Source organism: Myotis daubentonii, chromosome 5 (genome assembly GCF_963259705.1).
Source record: "Myotis daubentonii chromosome 5, mMyoDau2.1, whole genome shotgun sequence".
In the NCBI taxonomy this organism is placed as follows: Eukaryota; Metazoa; Chordata; class Mammalia; order Chiroptera; family Vespertilionidae; genus Myotis; species Myotis daubentonii.
Window position 1 is genome coordinate 37,677,332 of NC_081844.1, and position 22,698 is coordinate 37,700,029.

The following is a 22,698-nucleotide window of genomic DNA, read 5'->3' on the forward strand; positions in this document are numbered from 1 at the left end:
CAGGTTCGATTCTGGTCAAAGGCATGTACCTTGGTTGCGGGCACGTCCGCAATGGGGAGTGTGCAGGAGGCAGCTGATTGATGTTTCTCTCTCATCGATGTTTCTAACTCTCTATCCCTCTCCCTTCCTCTCTGTAAGAAATCAATAAAATATAAAAACAAAACAAAACAATTTTATCATTCTGCATTATTTGGAAGTGATACACTGTAGAACCCAGGAGGTTCTAAAATTAAAATATCTTACAATGATAATACAGCTATCATGAGACTCACTGAAAGGTTAACATAAAATTGGACTGTGTCATGGATGAATGGTACTTTTTCTTTTACCTGGAGTTTTGGAGCAATTAAGTGTTCCAAGTAAGTTCATCACTTAGCACAATGGGGTGTGGTGAATTAATAAAAAGAAATGCATTGCCCAAAGGCCTGCTTTCTTAATAGCACACCAGTTAACCCCTTCCTGATGACTTGACTTTAAGGTGGTTTTATGCTAAGAAGCTCTAACTCTTTGGGCCTGCTAAGGAGCCACCCCAGGCCTACAAGACACTTTTGTTGTTGTTTACAAATAATTTTTTTTAATCTTTGCTTTTCATAATTCAGTCAGTTAACAGCTTTGGCCCCTGTTACTTCCACTCAGATATAGTCTGGGAAGCCAAACTATAAACATGTAAAGTAATAGTCAATTTTTAGAGCCTATTCCATGAGTAAAATAAGACAGATATATTATATGGAAATTGTGGCATACATTTTGGTTTTTTAGAGAAACCTTTGGGGTTTTTCTTCCTGATTCTCTGCTATTTTCAGAACAGCAAAGAGGGGGAAATTAGTGTTGAATGCTATTATATATTACTAGAGGCCCGGTGCACAAAATTCATGCATAGGACTGGGTCCCTCAGCCTGGCCTGCACCCTCTCCAATCTGGGATCCTGCAGGGAATGTCTGACTGCCTCTCAAAATCTGGGACCACTGGCTCAAAACCACTCACCTACCTGCAGCCTGATCGCCCCTAACCCCTCTGCCTACCTGCCTGATTGCCCGTAAGTGCTCCCCTTCTGGCCTGATCAGCCCTAACTGCCTCTGCCTCGCCCCACACCCAGGACCCAGGATTCCCTCCTCGGGCCAGTTGCAGGCACCCAGGACCCAGGCTTCCCTCCCTCTGCCGGCCGCAGGCACCCAGCACCTGGGCCAGCCACAGCTGCAGGGGACTGTGCTCTGGCGGCTTCACCCAGGCCACAGCCGCAGGCACTCAGGACTGCAGGGTGGGCAAGTTGTCCCTCTCCCAGGCCGCAGCCTGGCTGGTCCCCATTCCTCTCTCCCCAGTGTTGAGTGTCTGAGCCCTCACAGCATGAGGGTGTGATGCCATTTGTATATTAGCTCTTTATTATATAGGATACACTGTCCCAAAAATTATTCCAAAATGCATGGGGATTATTATCCCCATATCAATGGTTTAGAAAACAGCCTTGAGTCTACCAAATAACTTAGGCAGAGTCACATCCATGGAAGGTTTAATTCCAAAGCCTAAACCATTGCCCTGGACCAAGAAGTTACTCTCCCCTGGAAATGAAGTCAGTGTTACTGTATTAGTACTGGAGAGACCCAATTATGATGGCTGATAACACATCTAGGAGACAGAAAACTGGCATTCCAACATGAAAATTTTCCCTAGCAAAGGCATTATAAAGGGGCTTCCTCATACGTTCTTCACAAGATTTTCCTAATTTGAGCCTGAGTAAAACCTCAAAACCATCAGGGGGATGCCATCCTTCTCAATTTTTTTCCTTGTATCTTACTGTCTTCTATAGAAATAGGACTTCTTTTGAGCACTGCAGAGTAAGCTCATAGAACCCATTATCCCTTGAAGCTCCATGTCTGTATTTGATGTTAACATCAAATACAGACATGGAGCTTCCTTCCATGTCTGTATTTGGTGCCTCCTTCCCTCCCTCCTCCCCAGAGGCGCTCCTCCTGTGCCCTCGCCTCTGAGGAGGAGGGAGGGAGGAAAAGAGGTGGCACCTCCTTCCCTCCCATTCTCTCTCTCTCTCTCTCTCTCTCTCTCTCTCTCTCTCTCTCTCTCATCCTTGACTAGATTCGAACCTCAGGTCCTTCAATCCCCAGGTCGATGCTCTATCCACTGAGCCAAACCAATCTGCACTCCTCTCTCTTTTTTTTAGGGCCTAAAGAAGAGGGTTTCAATCACCCTTTCTTTTCTGGTAGATTCAACTAAGACCACTTGTTGAGGTTAAAGCACTCACATTTGCCTCTTGTTGATCACTGAGAGAGAAAGAATTCGACAGGGCCCCTGTAGTTAAATTGTGAAATCCCTACATGAGGAGAGAGAAAAGGAGAATATGTCATTTTTTCAATATTTAGAAATATTCCCCAGAGAAAACTGGGGACAAGAGACAGGGAATAAGGTGATGTGTCCCTAGCTCCTGATAAGCCTTCTCAAACTCTGACAGAATAACAGGATAACTCCCTGGGGACTAAAAGGCATCTCTGGTCAGCCTCAGTCTTCAAGAATGTCTTGGCTTAATAGTCCTTTACCAGAGAGCAGGTTGCCTAAGTTAGTGAAGAAGTTGCACCATGTGTATGTTTTCCATCCCATTCCTCTGACCTCATCCTCTTAGATTTCTTCTCCACAAAGCCAATTTAACAATTGTATCTCAGATTCAGGCTCAAAAACCTCTTGGATGAGTTGTTACACCTGTATACTACTCTTACCTCACCCTAGCATAACCATGTGTACATGTTTATCTACATTAAAAGATGGGGAGAACATCAAGAGAGAATATTGGGAGAGCTATGGGTATATTGACTACTTATTATCTCATCCTAATCTCTAATTTATTATTGCAGTTCTTCCAGAGCAGTCCAAATAAGACCCCAGAGGCTTGAAATAGTGTAGAAGTTGGGGAATTATGATGTGTTCTAACCATAAAGTGAAAGAAAGGATGGAAGGAGATGAGGTTGGAGAAAGGAGTCCCAGGCTGTCCTCACATGGAAGTCATTACAAAGCCTTTCTTTCCCACACTCCATCTTCACTCTCTTTCTCCCTTTCACCAGGTTCATCTATTTGCTTTAAAATAACTCCTCAATTGAAAATTAAAAACCCACTGCATGGGAGAACATATTTGCCAATGTTATCACCGATAAGGGTTTAATCTCCAACATTTATAGGGAACTCTTACAACTTAACAAAAGGAACATAAACAATCCAATCAAAAAAGGGGCAAAGGACCTAAATAGACACCTTTCAAAAGAGGACATCCAGAAAGCCAAGAGACATATGAAAACATGCTCCAAGTCACTAATCATCCGAGAGATGCAAATCAAAACAACAATGAGGTATCATCTCACACCTGTCAGAATGGCTATCATCAACAAATCAACAAACGACAAGTGCTGGAGAGGATGTGGAGAAAAAGGAACACTTGTGCACTGCTGGTGGGAATGCAGACTGGTGCAGCCACTATGGAAGACAGTATGGAGTTTCCTCAAAAAGTTAAAAATGGAACTCCCATTTGACCCAGTGATCCCACTTCTAGTTATATATCCCAAGAAACCAGAAACACCAATCAGAAAGGATATATGCATCCCTATAGCAGCACAATTCACCATAGTGAAGATCTGGAAACAGCCTAAGTGCCCATCAGCAGATGAATGGATTAGAAAACGGTGGTACATCTACACAATGGAATACTATGCTGCTGTAAAAAAAGAAGGAATTCTTGCCATTTGCAACAGCGTGGATGGAACTGGAGAGCATTATGCTAAGTGAAATAAGCCAGTCAATGAAAGAAAAATACCACATGATCTCACTCATTTATGGATAATAAAGACCATTATAAACTGATGAACAAAAATAGATACAGAGGCAGCACAGCATTGAACAGACTGTCAAACTACAGTGGGAAGCCTGGGGGGGGGGGGGTGGTAAGAGATCAACCGAAGGACTTGTATGCATGCATATAAGAATAACCAATGGACACAAGACACTGGGGGGTAGGGGAGGCCGGGGGAATGTCAAGGGGGGGGGGGGTGGGAGGAGACATGTGTAATACTTTTTGTAATACTTTAAGCAATAAAACAAAAAAGAAAAAGAAAGAAAGAAAATTGAAAACAATTCAGGTCTTCGTCAGGATTTTTACCTTTATCCTGAGAACAATAGGAAACAATCTGGCAGACTTAATTAAATGAGTGGTCAGAGCAGGTTTTCTTTTTAAGTTTACTCTCGTTGCTGCATTGAGAATGGGCTGAGAAGGAATGGACAGGAAAGATTTGGACAGAGCAGTCAGGTGGTGATAGGTAAGAAAGATCATGGTGAACTGAAGTGGTGGTAGCAATAAGATAGGAGTATTGGACAGGTGTGGAAAGTATTTCTAAGGTAGAATTGATAGGTCTTGCTGATGGGTTGAATGATCTTTTACCCTCTCTGCATCCACCCCCTTGAGCATTTAACTTTGAAGTGTCCTCTGCCTCTGCCTCTGGACTTGACCATGTGCCTGGCTTTGGATAATACAGCTCCTTAATGAGCTCGGTCTCGGAACAAATTAAACTCGTAAGTCAAGGCCCCACTGTAGTTGAAGCAGAAGTGCAAGTATGGTGCTTCTAAGTCTACAACTTGAGAGGCCTTGCTCTTTCTTGTGTTACTGTCATCTCCATGAGGACATTCCTGAGGTAGCCTACTGGCATGGAACAGATATGTGGCAGAGACTTGAAGTGCCCAGTCAGCCCAGTTGAGACTCGTCTAGACCAGTGATGGCGAACCTTTTGTGCCGGGAGCCAGTCCATCCTTGCTGTTTCAAGGGACCTGGCATATATGGCATACTGTTCTTAATATGTTTGCTCACCTTCTTGGCACCAAGGTCACCTCTCTGAGAAAGGTTGTTTCCCCAGGTAGGGATTTTCCCCTGAAGTTAGGGAGGGAATAAAACCCCTTAACTAAGTGCCAGGCGGGTAATTAATCACTTTAACTACGAAAAATCATGCTTAAGCTACATAATCTTTACTCCCTGGAATGGAGATAAGAAATGCCCTAACCTTTGCAATAGAAATTGACAGGATGAAAATCAACTAGTATAAATACATATGTAACAAGACAATAAACAGCAGAACTTCACTGGAGATCCTGAGCAGAACTTCGCTGGAGATCCTGAACAGAACTTGGCTGGAGATCCTGGCTAGGCTGCTGATCAACTGAATGCTGTCTCCGTGTCATTCCTTCTTCACCGACTCTGTCCACACCTTTGGGGACCCCTGGACCTGCTGGGGTTGGACCCCAGCACTTTTGAGCTCGGCGTGTCAGAATTTTGTAAAACCCTAACTTAACTCTGGTGCCGTGTCACATATAGAAATTTTTTGATATTTGCAACCATAGTAAAACAAAGATTTATATTGTTGATATTTATTTTATACTAGGGGCCCGGTGCACGAAATTCGTGCACTGGGTGTGTGTGGGGGGGAGTGTCCCTCAGCCCAGCCTGCCCCCTCTCACATACTGGGAGCCCTCAGGAGTTGACCCCCATCACCCTCCAATCGCAGGATCGGCCCCTTGCCCAGGCCTGATGCCTCTGGCTGAGGCATCCGGCCCGGGCAGCGGGGACCCGCAGCTGCAGCGGCCCCACGATTGCGGGCGCCGCTTTAGGCCCAGGCAACGGACCCCTAGCTTCTGGGACTGCCAGCTTCGACTGTGCCCAGCTCCCATCGCTGGCTCCACCCCTACTTCCTGCTATCACTGGCCAGGGCGGCAAAGGCGCCTGATTCTCCGATCATGGCTGGGGGGCAGGGCAAAGGCGGCCTCAGGGCCGCCTTTGCCCTGCCCCCCAGCTCTTAGCTCCCCCCTGGGTTTCTGATCACTGTCAGTGGCAGGGGGCTTCTTCCTGCTTTCCCTTTCGACTCCCTGCATTGTGCCTACATATGCAAATTAACCGCCATCTTGTTGGCAGTTAACTGCCAATCTTAGTTGTCAGTTAACTGCCAATCTTAGTTGTCAGTTAATTTGCATATAGCCCTGATTAGCCAATGAAAAGGGTAGCTCGTACGCCAATTACCATTTTTCTCTTTTATTAGTGTTGATATTTAAATGCCATTTAACAAAGAAAAATCAACCAAAAAAATGAGTTCGTGTGTCACCTCTGACACGCGTGTCATAGGTTCGCCATCACTGATCTAGACTGTCTGCCCTGCTCAGCATGAAGCAGGTTCCTGGTTCCGCCCGTGGAGGCCTGGCTGGCTGGAGCTGCACAGGGAGGAGCCAGCACCAGGAGGGGCCTTGCTGGCCAGCCTGGGAGGAGTGCTTGGAGCAGCTGAGAGTGGTTGCACCTGATTGTCAGGAAGTAGGAGGGGTGGGTGCTGTGAATAGCTCCCATTTACAGGCCTGAATGGGCAGGACGAGCCGGGGAGGGAGAATGGGGGCAGCACATCAGTTCGATTTTGAGGAAGGACTTTGTCAAGTCAGAATTCCTCAAAGATGGTCATGAGTTCTCCGTCCCTGGAGGTGGCCAAGTGAAAGCTGGGTGACATTCTGGGGAGATAAAGGGGGGGTCCAGGTATTAGTGGATACACTGGGCCTTCAAGGGTTCCTCCGACCTGGGAATTTCAGCAGGTTTCCCATAGACCGAGCCTGCCACCGGAATGCCTGTCCTTCCAAACCCACCTCAAGGCCCACATCCAGCACTGCCTCTTGTAGGGAGTGTCCCTGCCGCTGCCCGGTCAGATCCATCTCCTTTTTCCCGGCTCATTGGTAGTGAACTAGACACCCTATCAAAAGGGAAGAATCGAGTCAAATGGAATTGCGTGAAGCTGACTAGAGCCAGGACCTACAATCGCACCCACTCCTGTAGCAAACGCTGGTGCAGGCCCAGCTCGCTCCTGCCCCTTGCCCAGCAGAGGCGCTGCACAGCCCCACTTCCCCTGTCTTGCCGGTGCGTCCTTTGTCTTCATGGCCAGTCCGGGCGGCTCTCCCTCTCTCCCTCCATTTATGAGCCTGTGTGTTAGTGGACAGGGCAGTGGGCTGGAGGCCACTCACTAGTGACCCGTCTCTGCGATCACCTCATTATTTATCACCAGGGACGCCAGTGCTTCCATAAATTACCCCAACCCGGAGCCACCTGCGCCGGAATCAATAGTCGCCTCTCGACTAATATCCAATTATTAATAACCACGGGGAAGGGTGGCCAGCCACGGCACTCTGGGCCCTGGCCTGGTGGGGAGAGGAGAAGAGGGCTGGGTGGGAGCTGGCACCCCTGTTGTGAAATACCTGTGCAGGGCACGAGGTGGCCACCAAGGTGCCCACATTCTCTCCAGGGCTGGGCGATAGAAGCACAGACATAGTTTCACCCTGAGGTCAGAGGGCGGGAGGCAGAGCCCCATCTTCAAGCGCCTCCTGTCTGAGAGCAGAGACACGTCGTGCCCTGAAGCCTGCTTGTTCAGGACCTACCCGGGCCCGAGAAGAGGTGCAGCCTCCTAGGGAGGGGAGCTGTGGCAGGACCTCACTCCGCAGGACCTCTGGTTGCGGGCACACCGGAGGCTGCTAGAGGCAGGGTGCTGGGGAGGGGGTGGGTTCCATCAGGATAATGGGGTCAGCGGGGACTTGAGCCCTGCAGGTACATCTGGATAAATACCTGAGCCCTAGGGGAGGGGCATCAGAGAGAAAGCTGTAAGGGTCGGGGAGGGACAGAGGTGCCCCAACCAGTAGAACCAGGGGCCGAGGGGTTGGAATCAAAGCAGCTGTCTATGCAGGTGATGGGGGGGGGGGGGGGCGCGGGGTAGAGGCCAGTGGAGGGGAGACTGGGTCTCAGAGGTCCCTAACCTTGAGATATCCAGCACCCAGACACACACCCCTCAACTACTGGCTCTCTCCTAACTGCACCCAGAGGCTCAGTGGGAAACACATCCTTAGATCAACACAGTCACAAAGCGAAGGCAGAGACACTAAAAAACAGAAGTGCAGAGAGGTAGAAAGAGATCACACAAAGTCAGATACATGCCCTGCTAGGCACAGACACACACACACACACACACACACACACAATCAGAGACTCACAGATGCATGAATAAACAGGGACACACAAACACACCCAAACACAGAAATGCTAATACACCCTGGTACTTATCCATGGAGGCATTTCCTCCCACACACACATGCCCACACATGTGGACACAAGTGCACGCTCGCAGCCCATCCCGCACACCCCCGCTTTGTGCACACAGTGGGCACATGCAGCAGCGAAGGCCTCTGAGGGCAACTTGCAGGGCCAGGATGAGGCTTCTGCTCCTCTGGAGCCCAGTTGGTGCCAACACTGCCACCGTGTGGCTGCAGGGGCACAAAAAAAAGAAATGGAATTTCAGCAAGCACTCTCATCCATCCCTGCTGGTTTTACAAAATGGTACAATTTCTATTGAAGGAAATTTCACATTACCTGTTAAAATTAAAAATGCAATCACCCTCTAAGATAGCAGTGCCTCTTATGGGAGTTTATAAATGTGCACATGTCCAAAGTTACCTGTGGTCAAGGTTATTCATGTAGCATTGTTTACAATAAAAAGTGGGGGGGGGGGGGGGGACGAGAAAAGAAAACCAAGTGTCAATCCAAAGGGAAACTAGTTGACAGAATACTATGCAGTGATATTGAAATTTTATAGTTTTCTTTTTAGTGATATAAGAGTTGGCAGGATACTTTATTATACCAAAAAAGAGCAAGGTTTGCCCTGACCAGTGTGGCTCAGTTGGTTGGGCGTGATCCCATGCACCAAAAGATTGCTGCTTTGATTCCCAGTCAGGGCACATGCCCTGGTTTTGGCCTTGATCCCCGGTGTGCGGGTGGGTGCAAGAGGTAGCCAACTGATGTTTTGCTGTCACACCGATGTTTTTCTCTCTCCCTTTCCCTTTCTGAAAAAAAAAAAAAAAATCCACTTTTTAAAAAGAGCAAGGTGCAAAGCAATAGAGCACTTTCTATAAGAAAGGGGGAGGGTAAAGTTTCCTTGTGAGGAGAACCAAGATGGCAGCTTAGGTAAATGCCATACTCACCGCCTCTCACAACCACATCAAAATTACAACTAAGATACAGAACAACCATCATTCAAAACTGTCTGAAGTCTGGCTGAATGGAATTCCTACAACTAGAAAAGGAAAGAAGAAAGTATATCAAGACTGGTGGGAGGGGTAGAGGCACAGAAAAGGCTGGTCCAACACCCACATATGGTATATTTTTAATTAGGAGGGAAAACTCCACTGCTGAGGCCTCCCATGAGAAGTAAATGGTTCCAGCCCTATACAAGACGCCCAGCCCAGGGTTCCAGAGCTGGGAAGAGAAGTCCCTGTAACTTCAGGTTGTAAAAACCAGCGGGGCTTCACAGAGGCTGCTGGAGACCCAGGCAGTCCCTCTTAAAGGGCTGACACATGCACTTACTTGGACTTGATCCCTCTGGGCTCCAATGCTGGGACCACAGCTCAGGTGAGATTTGGGGACATATGGGAAGGAACTGGAATATCTGATATTGGAGAAGTGTGGGGGTCGTGCCCCAGCAGGTCCAGGGGTTCCCAAAGGTGTGGACAGAGGCAGCATTCAGATCATCATCATAGCCAGGTTCTGTGTTTATTGTCTTGTTACATCTGTATTTATACCAGTTGATTTTAATCCTATCAATTCTATTCCAAAGGTTAGGGCGTTTCTTATCTCCATTCCAAGGTTACTCTATTGTTCTATTAAGCTGCAAGGAAGTAACTGAAGGAGATTATCCTAAGTAAAGATTATGTAGCTTAAGCAAGATTGTTCATAGTTAAAGTGATTAATTACCCGCCTGGCACTTAGTTAAGGGTTTTTTTGGGGTTTATTTTATTTTATTTTATTTTATTATTTTTTTACAATTTATTAAAGATAACTTTGTTTTACTTAATATATCACAAACATTGCTTCATCATTTTTCAGGGCTTCATAATATTCCATTGAGTGGATGTTCCTAGTTCATTTGCACAATTCTCTATTGTTTTTTTGGGTTTTTTTTTTTTATTGCTTAAAGTATTACAAAGGGTATTACATATGTGTCCATTTTTTCCCCCCACCCTAGACAGTCCCCTAGCCTCCCCTATCCCCCGGTGTCTTATGTCCATTGGTTATGCTTATATGCATGCATACAAGTCCTTTGGTTGATCTCTTACCCCCCTACCTCCTGCACCCCCACCCTCCCCGGCCTTCCCGCTGCAGTTTGACAATCTGTTTGAGGTAGCTCTGCCTCTGTATCTACGGTGTTTTTTTTTTAAATATATTTTATTGATTTTTTACAGAGAGGAAGGGAGAGAGATAGAGAGTCAGAAACATCGATGAGAGAGAAACATCGATCAGCTGCCTCCTGCACATCTCCCACCGGGGACACGCCCGCAACCCAGGTACATGCCCCTGACCGGAATCGAACCTGGGACCCCTCAGTCCGCAGGCCAACGCTCTATCCACTGAGCCAAACCGGTCCCGGCAGTTAAGGGGTTTTATTCCCTCCCTAACTCCAGGGAAAAATCCTCACTTGGGGAAACAATCTTTCTCCGAGAGGTGACCTTGGTATAGCCCTTAGAAGGGGAGCAAACATATTGAGAACAGTATGCCATGCCCTGACCGGTTTGGCTCAGTGGATAGAGCGTTGGCCTGCGGACCAAAGGGTCCCCAGTTCGATTCCGGTCAAGGGCATGTACCTTGGTTGTGGGCACATCCCCAGTGGGAGGTGTGCAGGAGGCAGCTGATCGATGTTTCTTGCTCATTGATGTTTCTAACTCTCTATCCCTCTCCCTTCCTCTCTGTAAAAAATCAATAAAAATATTTTAAAAACAAAAAAAAGAACAGTATGCCATATATGCTAGGTCCCTTGAAACATATGCTGTGCAGATGTTTCTTCCCTACAGCGACTGTGTCAAGCAGCAAGGGTGGACCGGCCCCCGGCAAATTCCCCCCATTTTTATTTTTTAAATGACAGCGCATGTAAATCAGCGGCCACCTCTTGGATTGGGTTGTTTAAGACTCAGAAGAAGACTGACAAGCAATGATAGCAAGCATAGCAATAAGCATAGTGGATGGAGTGCACAGAGAGCCTTGTAGAAGGTTGCTGGCCTCTTCAGTCGATTTCAGCTGTCCTCAAGTTGCTGGTTTGGTTGTCCTTGTTGATCTGTCTAGCGGGCGGCGTCACTGGCGATGGGCTTCCCGAAGTGTCAGCGCGTTGAAGGGCTGGATCATGGGTCCATCAGGGCCGTGCTTGATGGTGGTGTTGATGTCTGGGGAGGAGTCAGCTGTGCCCTCTGGGTCAGCTGATATGGATGATACCGGGGAGGAGGAGGAGGAGGCAGAGATGGAGGGTAGTAGAGAGAAAAAGAAGAGAAAGCAAAAGAACTACAAGGCATGGAAGTGTTTAGAAAACAGAGGGAGAAGAAAGGGAAGAAGGCAGCACCCTGACACAGCCCTTTCCTTCAGCTGCCCCTTTCCCTGTGGTCCAAGGTAGAAATGGGAAACAAGTCCTGTTGCAGTGAGAGGACAGCTGCTGTCAGCCAGTCTCTGTCTTTACCTGGGTCCCGATCTGAGCTGGGCGTGGGAAGCGGAGCAGCCATGGGGGCAGGAGACCTGCCTCAGAAGGAGTGAGGGTTCAGGCCTCTGATTTACACGCGCTATCATTTAAAAAATAAAAAGGGGGGAATTTGCCGGAAGCCGGTCCATACTTGCTGCTTGACACAGTCACTGCAGGGAAGAAACATCTGCACAGCTTATGTTTCAAGGGACCTGGTATATGGCATACTGTTCTTAATATGTTTGCTCCCCTTAGTGCTATGTGTTTTAACCAAGGTCACCTCTCCGAGAAAGTTTGTTTCCCCAGGTGGGGATTTTTATCAGTAAAACCACTTAGCTAAGTGCCAGGCAGGTAGTTAATCACTTTAACTACTAACAATCACGCTTAAGCTACTTAATCTTTACTTCCTGGAATGGAGATAACAAACGCCCTAACCATTGGAATAGAATGGATAGGATTAAGACCAACTGGTATAAATACTGATGTAGCAGGAAAAGTAGAGACAGAACCTGGCTGGAGATCCTCGCTAAATCCTGGCTAGAGAACCTGGTTAGGCTGCTGATCAACTGAACGCTGTGTCCGTATCATTCCTTCTTCGCCGACTCTGTCCACACCTTTGGGAACCCCTGTACCTGCTGGGATTGGACCCCAACATCGCTACGGTGGCAGTGGCAGTGGCTGTCCCACTAGCAGACGGACTAGAGGGGAGTCCGGGTGGCATCCGGCGTGGGAGCTGGGGGATCACCATGGCAAAGAAGCGGAAAGGCCGCGTGGCGATCAACTTGGACATGGAGGACAGCGGCAGCGACGAGAACCTGGATCAGAAGCTCTTGCCCCTGGCAAAGCGGAAGCGCAGTGACTCTGAGGAGAAGGAGCCACCTGTCAGTCGGCCTGCAGCCTCCTCAGACTCTGAGACGTCAGACAGTGATGATGAGTGCACGTTCGGGAGCAATAAAAATAAGAAAGGAAAGGCCAGAAAAATAGAGAAGAAAGGAACCATGAAGAAACAGGTCAATAAAACTGCTTCATCAGGCAGTTTGGACAAAGACAGTTCAGCTGAGAGCTCAGCCCCTGAGGAAGGTGAAGTGTCTGACTCTGACAGCAACAGCTCCTCCTCCAGTTCAGACTCTGACTCCTCTTCTGAAGATGAAGAGTTCCATGATGGCTATGGGGAAGACCTCATGGGGGATGAGGAGGACAGGGCTCGTCTGGAGCAGATGACAGAGAAGGAAAGAGAGCAAGAACTCTTCAACCGCATTGAGAAGAGGGAGGTGTTGAAAAGAAGATTTGAAATTAAGAAAAAACTAAAAACAGCCAAAAAGAAAGAAAAAAAGGAAAAGCAAGAAGAGCAAGAAAAGAAAAAGCTGACACAGATTCAAGAATCTCAGGTAACATCCCACAACAAGGAACGGCGTTCCAAATGGGATGAGAAACTAGATAAAAATTCGCAAGCCATGGAGGAGCTAAAAGCAGAGAGAGAGAAATGGAAGAACAGAACAGCTGAGCTCCTCGCCAAAAAACAGCCATTAAAAACCAGTGACGTATACTCTGACGATGAGGAGGAGGAAGAAGATGACAAATCCAGTGAAAAGACAGACCGCTCATCCCGAACACCATCCTCTGATGAAGAAGAGATGCCTCCGAAATCACAACCAGTGTCCTTACCCGAAGAACTGAATCGGGTTCGGTTATCACGGCATAAGCTGGAACATTGGTGTCATACGCCCTTCTTTGCTAAAACTGTCACAGGATGTTTTGTACGGATTGGCATTGGAAACCACAACAGCAAACCAGTTTACCGGGTTGCTGAGATCACGGGTGTTGTGGAAACCGCCAAGGTTTACCAGCTTGGTGGCACCAGAACAAACAAAGGGCTACAGCTACGGCATGGCGATGCCCGACGGGTATTCCGCCTAGAGTTTGTCTCAAACCAAGCATTCACTGAAAGCGAATTCATGAAGTGGAAAGAAGCGATGTTTTCTGCTGGCATGCAGTTGCCCACTCTAGATGAAATCAGTAAGAAGGAATTATCTATTAAAGAAGCTCTTAATTATAGATTCAATGATCAAGACATTGAAGAGATTGTAAAAGAGAAAGAAAGGTTCAGGGAAGCTCCACTTAACTATGCCAAGAAGAAGACTCAGCTGCTAAAGGAAAAGGCCATGGCGGAGGACCTGGGGGATCAGGACAAGGCCAAACAAATCCAAGACCAGCTGAATGAGCTGGAGGCGCGGGCAGAGGCCCTGCACCGCCAGTGGACCAAGAACATGTCTGCTATTAGTTACATCAACCAGCGGAACCGGAAATGGAATATTGTGAAGTCTGAGAAGGCCCTTGTGGCTGAAAGTCACAACATGGAAAACCAACAGATGGATCCCTTTACCAGGCGGAAATGCACACCTATCGTCATTTCTAATTCCAGAAGCCCAGCTGTTCAAGCTGCCATCTTGGCCCAGCTGAATGCAAAGTATGGTTCTGGAGTGTTACCAGATGCCCCAAAGGAAATGAGCAAGGGTCAGGGAAAGGATAAAGATTTGAATTCTAAGTCAGCCAGTGACCTCTCAGAAGACTTATTCAAAGTACATGATTTCGATGTGAAGATTGATTTATAAGTTCCCAGCTCAGAGTCAAAGGCTTTGGCCATCACCTCCAAGGCTCCACCAGCCAAGGATGGGGCTCCAAGGAGATCTCTGAACTTGGAAGACTACAAAAGACGACGGGGGCTTATTTGAGCTCACCCAGTCTGCTGCTTCTGACCCTGCATGCCCATCAGTGTCCCGCCTTTCCTCTTCCTTTGATGTGCCCTCTTTGGGCGGGAGCAGCGGTAGAAACTGGGAAAAGACTCTAAATAGAGTGCACAAGTATTCATTTCATTATTATGCTTTGTTATATAGGGTGGGTTTTTTTGTAATATCAGCACACAATTTAAACATAAATAAAATTAAGATCAGCCTAACGCACTTCTTGATTGCTAATCGATTTCTATTACCTACCAGAAAAGGATTGTGCATTTCAAAGGAGTAGTAAAATGTCAGTTCAACACGAACTCTGCTAACCAGAATATCACACCCCCGGAAGACATACATCACCGAGATTGTTTTTGCCACCCATCTTTTGTGGAATAGATACAATGAGAATGAGCAGGAAAGAAAAGAACCAGGATGAGGGGATAGAAAAGGAAAAACCAACTGAGAAATTTCTTATATTGCTGAAAAGTGGGAGAGAAAGATCTGGGATGAAGAAAGGCCAAGCTTGATGGGAGGAGCAGATAGGAGAGAAAACACAGGATTATATATAACAGAGACATACGTAATTTACACTGCATGCAAATTAGGTCCTGTGAGGCTGAGTCAAGCACAGAGTGGGCTTAGGGGCCCACTCATGAGCTCTTTTAGACATTCAGCTTCAGACACAGCAGCCACAAAGTAACAGGCACAGCAACTGTCAGTAGCATTTTCTGCTATATACAGCCTAGAGCTTCTTCATCATTGCAACATTTCCAACCAGTCTTCATGGGGCAAAGCAATATGCTCAGTGCCATGCTAGATACAAGATTGAATAAAATAGTCTTATTGTCCAGGGACCCTCAGATTAGAGTGGGGGATCAGAAGAGAGGCACTTAGACTTTCTAAGGCAGGAACTCACATTGGTGGCCTCAGCTGAATTGGGCAGCCATACATGTTTTATTGGGCCACTACTGTGTGTGTGTGTGTGTGTGTGTGTGTGCGCGCGCCCGCGCCTATGTGTGTGAATCTGAAAGTCTTTAAGCACCCTCCATTCTGACCTAGTTCCCACCATTCCCCAAAGTTTTACCATGACAACTCACACATTATCCAGCTGCTTGGTTCTTGAAGGCATTTGAGTTTGCAACCCTTTTGTATAAGTGGATAAATTTGATTGTTGGGGTTTTATCATTCTTCTGTCACCTTCTTACATAATAATGACTAACATGATGATATTCCTAACTAGATCAAACAAGTTCTTTTTAAACTAACAGGTACCACCTCCAGTTTCTGTGCTTGCTCTTGGCTAACCCTGTGTTTGTCTTTGTTCCCAGAACTATACACTAGACTGATAGTTTTAATGATTTTTCAAGAATAATCCCTAAATCCTTTTCTTGATCTCTGTGTTAGAGGATTATTTTCTGCCTAGACACATCACTGGACTGGCCTTCTTGCTCCCCAATTAATTATTAGTTTGTCTACATTAAATTATACTTGCCATCTGCTGATAAAATCACAAAACTCCTCAAGCCTTTTCCATTGCTTTCACTGTTTATTGCTGGGTCGTTTTGCCTCCTAGCAGTTGAATCAGCTGCAAACTGGGAGGTTTGGTTACTAATTCCTTCTCCCAAGTCTCTTCTCTATAGTAGAATTTCTTTGTGAAAAATTTCCAAAGGGTAAAAATTTTCTATGCATATATTTTATATACATATGGTTGTGAACACAACACAAAAATCAGTATAGCCAAGCTTCCTGGAAAGCATAAAGAAGTTAAGAAATGTACTAGGTGATTTTGAACAACTTCACAATGGGTCATAAAATAATGACTTCTAAAAGAGATATGCATAAAACAAGGATGAATAGTAAATAGCAGAAATGAAAGGATATCCCTCAAAATATAATGTAGAAAAATCAACATGAAACAGAACAGCATTGGTAATAAGTTTAACTCACAGAGCTCAGATTTAGGTGTGCAAGAAATAAGGTGTTATTTGCCATTAAACAAGTTAATTCATATTTCAAGTCCTAATCTTAAAAGGTTGGCAAGCTTTCCACTTCAGCCATTCTGGAATGATCCCCCAGGATGTGATAAGGTTCTAAGGTCTCACATCAGGTCAATGCCTGTGTATTAGTTTGCTCAGGCTGCCATAACAAAATGCCACAGACTGTGTGGCTTAAACAACGGAATTTATTTTCTCACAGTTCTGGAGGCTAAAAGTTCAAGATCAAGATGGCAGCAAAGTTGATTTTCCCTGAGGCCACTCTCCTTGGCTTGTCTTTCCCTTGTATCTTCACAGGTCTTCCCTCTGTGTGTGTCTGTGTCCTAATCTCCTCTTATAGGAATGCCAGTAAAACTAGATTAAGACCTATTGTATGATCTCATTTTAACTTAATTACCTCTTTAAAGACCTTGTCTCCAAATACAGAAACATTCTGAGATACTGGGGATTAGGTTCCAACATATGAATTGTGCAATGGGGAGCTCAACTCAGCCCATAACAGCCTAGAACAGTGGTCAGCAAACTCATTAGTCAACAGAGCCAAATATCAACAGTACAACAATTGAAATTTCTTTTGAGAGCCAAATTTTTTAAACTTAAACTATATAGGTAGGTACATTGTTATTAACCTACCTATAGAGTTTAAGTACTGTTGATATTTGGCGCCTCTCCCGCGCTGCATATCCCCCGGCCCACCTGCGCAGCGTCTTCCGTTGCCCGACCAACCAACACCCCCACTTCTTCTAATGCCACTTCTTCAAAATAGACTCGCCCAGGCTGAAAACGGACTTCTGCGCATGGGCCACGAAGTTTCAATCGCACTGTACGTGCGCGCCCGCCCATGGTATTTTGTGGAAGAGCCACACTCAAGGGGCCAAAGAGCCGCATGTGGCTCGAGAGCCACGGTTTGCCGACCACTGGCCTAGGATGATGAGCTTGTGGCCATCAGCCAATGTTCCACACAGAGATAAGAGCATTATCTCTGGCCATGAGGTCCCTGTCCATTCAGGCCAACTGCTTTCTGTTGCTTTTAAGCAATGCTGGGGTATCAGGATGGCTCCATAAAGCTATGATCCACCATAGTCCCATGTCCTGAGCACATCTTGCACCATATGAGACCACCAGCACCTGCACCCCAGAGAAATGACAGAGTGGCCTCTGCTATTCCAACACCCCAGTCCTCCCTTCTGTCATCCAAATGGGAAACTTTCCTTTTGGTTTTGGGAAACCCTGCTAGGCTCTATTTCCTGTCTGCTGCTGCCTTTCCTAAGATGATGAAGTATCTGCTTAAATTGAGAGAATCAAAAATGTGCAAAAATTAATTAGGATCTCACACTACTCTTTGGTTACATATGACAAATACATGTGTCCATGAGTGTTTATGCTTTTTCCTATCCCAGTGTCCTAAAAGTTTTATTTCCTATTTTGTAATTATATTTTTTTCAATCAAAAATGGTAATGTCTGCCCGGCTAGTGTGTCTCAGTGGTTGAGTATCCATTATGAACCTGGAGGTCACAGTTCAACTCCTAGTCAGGGCACATGCCTTGGTTGTGGGCTTGAACCACAGAAGGAGGGCAGGTGAGAGCCAATCCATGATTCTCTGTTATCATTGATGTTTCTCTCTCTTTCCCTCTCCCTTCTTCTCTCTGAAATCAATAAAAACATATTTTTTAAAAAATCAACTACCTCCAGAGAGCATTTTCCCAAAGAAGGGAGACTTATTTCCTTTCCTCCCTTTTTCTTCTCCCACCTCCACACTCCAAATGCTTTATGTCAGGAATAAAGAAAAGCAGCCCCTAAGGTCTGCTAACTGCTGGAGAATTACAAGTTCACTTGGGAACAGGTGTAGTGACTGGCACCCAAGACTTCAAAGATTCATCTCTACTTGTTTCACCAGATTTCTCCATGTGGTAGGAAATATGTGCACAGTTGTTCTCAAATTTCACATCTTATCGTTTGCACCAACAGAGAAATATCAATTGACCTCTTTTGCTCTGAGGCCAAAAATCCTAGAGCAAGAGCTCATGGGCTCTGCTTCCTAGGTGCCCTCTCCTGGGCCAATCAGTTATGGTTGGGGCAGAGGGCAGAGCAACTCAGGTAAGAACCTGGCAGGGTAGGCCCCAGGAAGGTTGGGTTTCTCAGAGAAAAGGGAGGCTGGGCAGAAAATCCCACAAAAGTCCAGAACCAACAAATATATCATTTATACCCATGGGTGGTTACCTAACTGATAAAAGCATTTATCATTGCACTATTATAAAAAAAAATAATGAAATATACTCTTAGCTTACTTAAATGTGCCTAAAATTGCAAACCAGCTGACATTTAAACTATTTCTTTCAAACTCCAAAGATTCACATTTCTGGAGTGAAAGCTAGCATTTCCCAAAGGAGAGAAGAATTAATATAAATGCTCTTTTTCTAGAGAATATAAATAAGAACCAGCGCTCACAACATGTACATCAGAAAATGTCTGGCCCTAGCTAGTTTGTCTCAGTGAATAGAGCATTGGCCTGTGGACTGAAGGGTCCCAGGTTCGATTCCGGTCAAGGACACATGTCCAGGTTGCAGGCTTGACGCCCCATAGGGGGCGTGCAGGAGGCAGCCAATCGATGATTCTCTCTCATCATTGATGTTTCTATCTCTCTCTCCCTCTCCCAAATCAATAAAAAATATATATATATATATTTTAAATATATTTCATTGATTTTTCACAGAGAGGAAGAGAGAGAGATAGTCAGAAACATGGATGAGAGAGAAACATTGATCAGCCGCCTCCTGCACATCCCCCACCGGGGACGTGCCCGCAACCCAGGCACATGCCCTTGACCGGAATCGAGCCTGGGACCCTTGAGTCCGCAGGCCGACGCTCTATCCACTGAGCCAAACTGGTTTCGGCAAAATATATTTTTAAAAAAGAAAAAGAAAATGTCTGATGAGGAATAGAGTCTATGAATGTGATTTGTGGCTTAAAACAAAGAGGAGTTAGAGAGGAGTGTCCAGGGTAAGAAGGTTTTGCTTGTTTATTTATTTGCTTACTAGAAGTAGAGACAGGAACTTACTCTGTACTAGGCAGGCATTGGGCCAGGAGTTTACATGCATTATTATTTAATTTTTACTCACCCTCCTGAAGACAAAAAATAAAAAAATCCCCATTTTGCCCAGGAGAAAACCAAAATGCAGTGAATTTAAGTGATTTTCCCAAGTTAAGAGCCAACAGGGGGTGAAACTGAGATTTTTAATTCAGGTTCATCTGCAAGTGGGCTGCAAGGATTGGTGCTCCCTACAGTATGTGTACCCAGCAGACAAAGTAGAACAACAATGAGAGAAGTGGTCAGAAATGGGCAGGGAATGGGATGGAGTCCTTAGTACAACTGCAGGTAAGTTTTCAACTTTGGAAACATAAAATGTGAAGTTAATGAACTACACTTTATCTACTTAGATTAATTTAAGGAAGTTATTGGAATTGTCTCTACTATTGAATGGGAAAAGGAAGACATTGCATAGAAGAAAAGAACATAGGAGTAAAAAGGGAAAGTATAACAATTTATGCATCTGTTCAATAGCTCAGAAATTTTTCTGTTACTTTTCTTTTTTATTTATTTTTTAAAAAATATGTTTTTATTGATTTTTAGAGAGAGGAAGGGAAGAGGGATAAAGAGATAGAAACATTGATGAGAGGATCATTGATCACCGCCTCCTGCACGCCCCCTACTGGGGACCATGCCTGCAACTCAGGCATGTGCCCTCACCGGGAATTGAACTGGCAACCTCTTGGTTCTGGGGTCAATGTTCAACCACTGAGCCACACTGACCAGGCATGTTACTTTTCTTTTTTAAATGAAGCTCAGGAGTGAGTTAAGATATGAAGAATTATAGGATCCCTTAAGAATATGGTAAGAATTTTTCTTTTTCTTTTTTTTAATAATCTGAACAATAAAGATTTAATTAAAAAAAAAAAAAGAAAAGTATGCAAGTGTTTTGCCGGGGTCCAACCCCAGCAGGTCCAGGGGTTCCCAAAGGCGTAGACGGAGTCGGCGAAGAAGGAATGACACGGAGACAGCGTTCAGTTGATCAGCAGCCTAGCCAGGATCTCCAGCCAAGTTCTGGTCTGGATCTCCAGAGAGGTTCTGCTTCGGATCTCCAGCGAGGCTCTGTAGCCATGTTCCCTTGCTAGGTTCCCCAGCCAGGCTCCGTCCAGGTTCTCCAGCCAGGTTCTCCAGGATCTCTAGCCAGGATCTCCAGCCAAGTTCTGGTCAGGATCTCCAGAGAGGCTCCGCTTCGGATCTCCAGCGAGGCTCTGTAGCCATGTTCCCTTGCTAGGTTCACCAGCCAGGCTCCGTCCAGGTTCTCCAGCCAGGTTCAGTCACCAGGTTCCAGTCAGGTTCTCCTGCCAATCTCTGTAGTCAGGTTCAGTCCAGGATCCCTTGCCATGTTCTCCCGCTAGGCTCTGTCTCTAGGCTCTGAGGCCAGTTCCTGTCCAGGATCCTCCGGCATGCTCTCTCCAGCGAAGCTCCTCCGTCTCCAGAGAACGCTCCCGTAGGTTCCGTGCCTAGGCTCTGTCTCTCTTGGTTCTGTCTTCTAAGCTCTGTGTTCTAAGTTCTGTCTAAGAATATGGTAAGAATTTTTCAAGGTGTAAACACAGGTTTGGGTTAGGCCAGAAAGATTCCTCATCATCTAGGATTTTACTATTTTGCTGTTTAATATTTTCAAAGTACTTCAAAGTTTTAGGGTAGTTATATGAAAAAATAAAATCATCATTGTTATCAATGCTCTTACTTAAAATTTTAAAAAATATATGTGAAAACCATATGGAATTTAACAGTCCCTCGCTCAATTAATACTTTTTATGGGTTTGTAATTATAAAAGGATTTTAAGGAAAATTTTTCATTAAAAATGAAAAAATAATTTTAACATTTGTTAAATGTTAACATTTTGTTCTTCTTTAACAAGTAATAGTTAAGGATGAAGTATTTAATTTCCTATGTTAAATAACTGCTTCTCTGGGTTCTATCATTTTTTTTTTTCAGTTCATGTTTTAAAATCTCAAAACAGCCCTAGCCTGTTTGGCTCAGTGGATAGAGCGTCAGCCTGCGGACTCAAGGGTCCCAGGTTCGATTCCAGTCAAGGGCATGTACCTGGGTTGCAGGCACATCCCCAGTAGGGGGTGTGCAGGAGGCAGCTGACCGATGTTTCTCTCTCATCGATGTTTCTGACTCTCTATCCCTCTCCCTTCCTCTCTGTAAAAAATCAATAAAATATATATATTTTTTTAAAATCTCAAAACAATCTCAAATAATGGAAATGTCAATTTTTTTCCACTATAGTAACATAAATTATCAGTTGCCACCACCTCCTCAGTAATTCAAGTACTATTGAAACATGTCATACAATGTAAGGATTTGATTTGAGCACCACTCCAAAGATAGAATGAGCTTGGATCCACTCCTGTTTAGCCTTGATCCATGTCCTTAACCCTTCTGGGCCCCAGTTTCATTATGTAAAAAATAATCTTATCCCCTATTTCATCTTAAAGTTATTAGGAAGGTGAGGTGCAATCGAGGACTGCCTTATTCATCTCTACTCCCACCCTCAGGGAGCCTGGTCTACAGTGGGTATTCATTGAATGTTTGAAGGGTGTAGTGAAGAAGGAAATCTATCTGAGGAGTCTAAAAATAAAATAAAGCATCTGTAAACCTCAGGGCCTCAACATTCCTTTCCACCATTAATCTTTTACTACCATCTGGAAACAGTGCATGTGTTTGTGTACTTCACATCAAGAGCTATGGGTTCACAGTAGAAGAAAAGAAATGTATAATCTAAGAACATACATGTAAAAATCAACTTAATTTAAAGACTTTAAAAGGTTTAAATGTTAATTTTTATTCATCCACTTTTCAATTTCAAAATAGAAATAAAATTGAGTAAAAGCTATGAATAAACTTCAGTTTAATATTAAGGCCCTTAAAGAAGACAGGGAAACAAAGGAGGGGGGGGGGAGGACAAAGCCCACTGGTAGTGTTCCCTGTATCCCAAGGGGCAAGATTTACCTCATTATCTGAAACTGCTTTAAAAATGCCTGCCTTTAAATGTTTGTAATATTTGTAATATTTGTACTGCCTGAAATTGTTACAAAAAGCCGGAGGAGGGTTTTAAATTCCTACTTTGGAAGGACAGACAATCTTGAAATCACTTCTAATCTTTGATGGGGGAAAGGGAGATAAGCTCACACTTTGGTACTTTGGAAGGAAAGTGGGCCCTGATACTTTTCATTTTATTAAAAACAACAACAACAACAACTACTACTCATGAAGACAGCCCTGGCTGGTGTTTCTTAGTGGTTAGAGTGTCAGCCCACTCAATAAGGGTACATACCTGGGTTGCAGGTTCCATCCTAACTGGTCTGGGTGTGCGTAGGAGGCAACCAATTG

At 45.2% G+C, this 22,698-nt stretch overlaps 1 protein-coding gene across 1 annotated transcript; it reads left to right on the forward strand.

The window, feature by feature from the left end:
- Positions 1-12,245: 12,245 nt before the first annotated feature.
- On the forward strand, positions 12,246-14,332 carry LOC132235357 (RNA polymerase-associated protein RTF1 homolog). The gene is given in 1 exon segment (XM_059697605.1): positions 12,246-14,332. A coding segment is annotated over 1 exon segment (1,986 nt). The 5' UTR covers positions 12,246-12,292; the 3' UTR covers positions 14,279-14,332.
- The last annotated feature ends 8,366 nt before the right edge of the window (positions 14,333-22,698 follow it).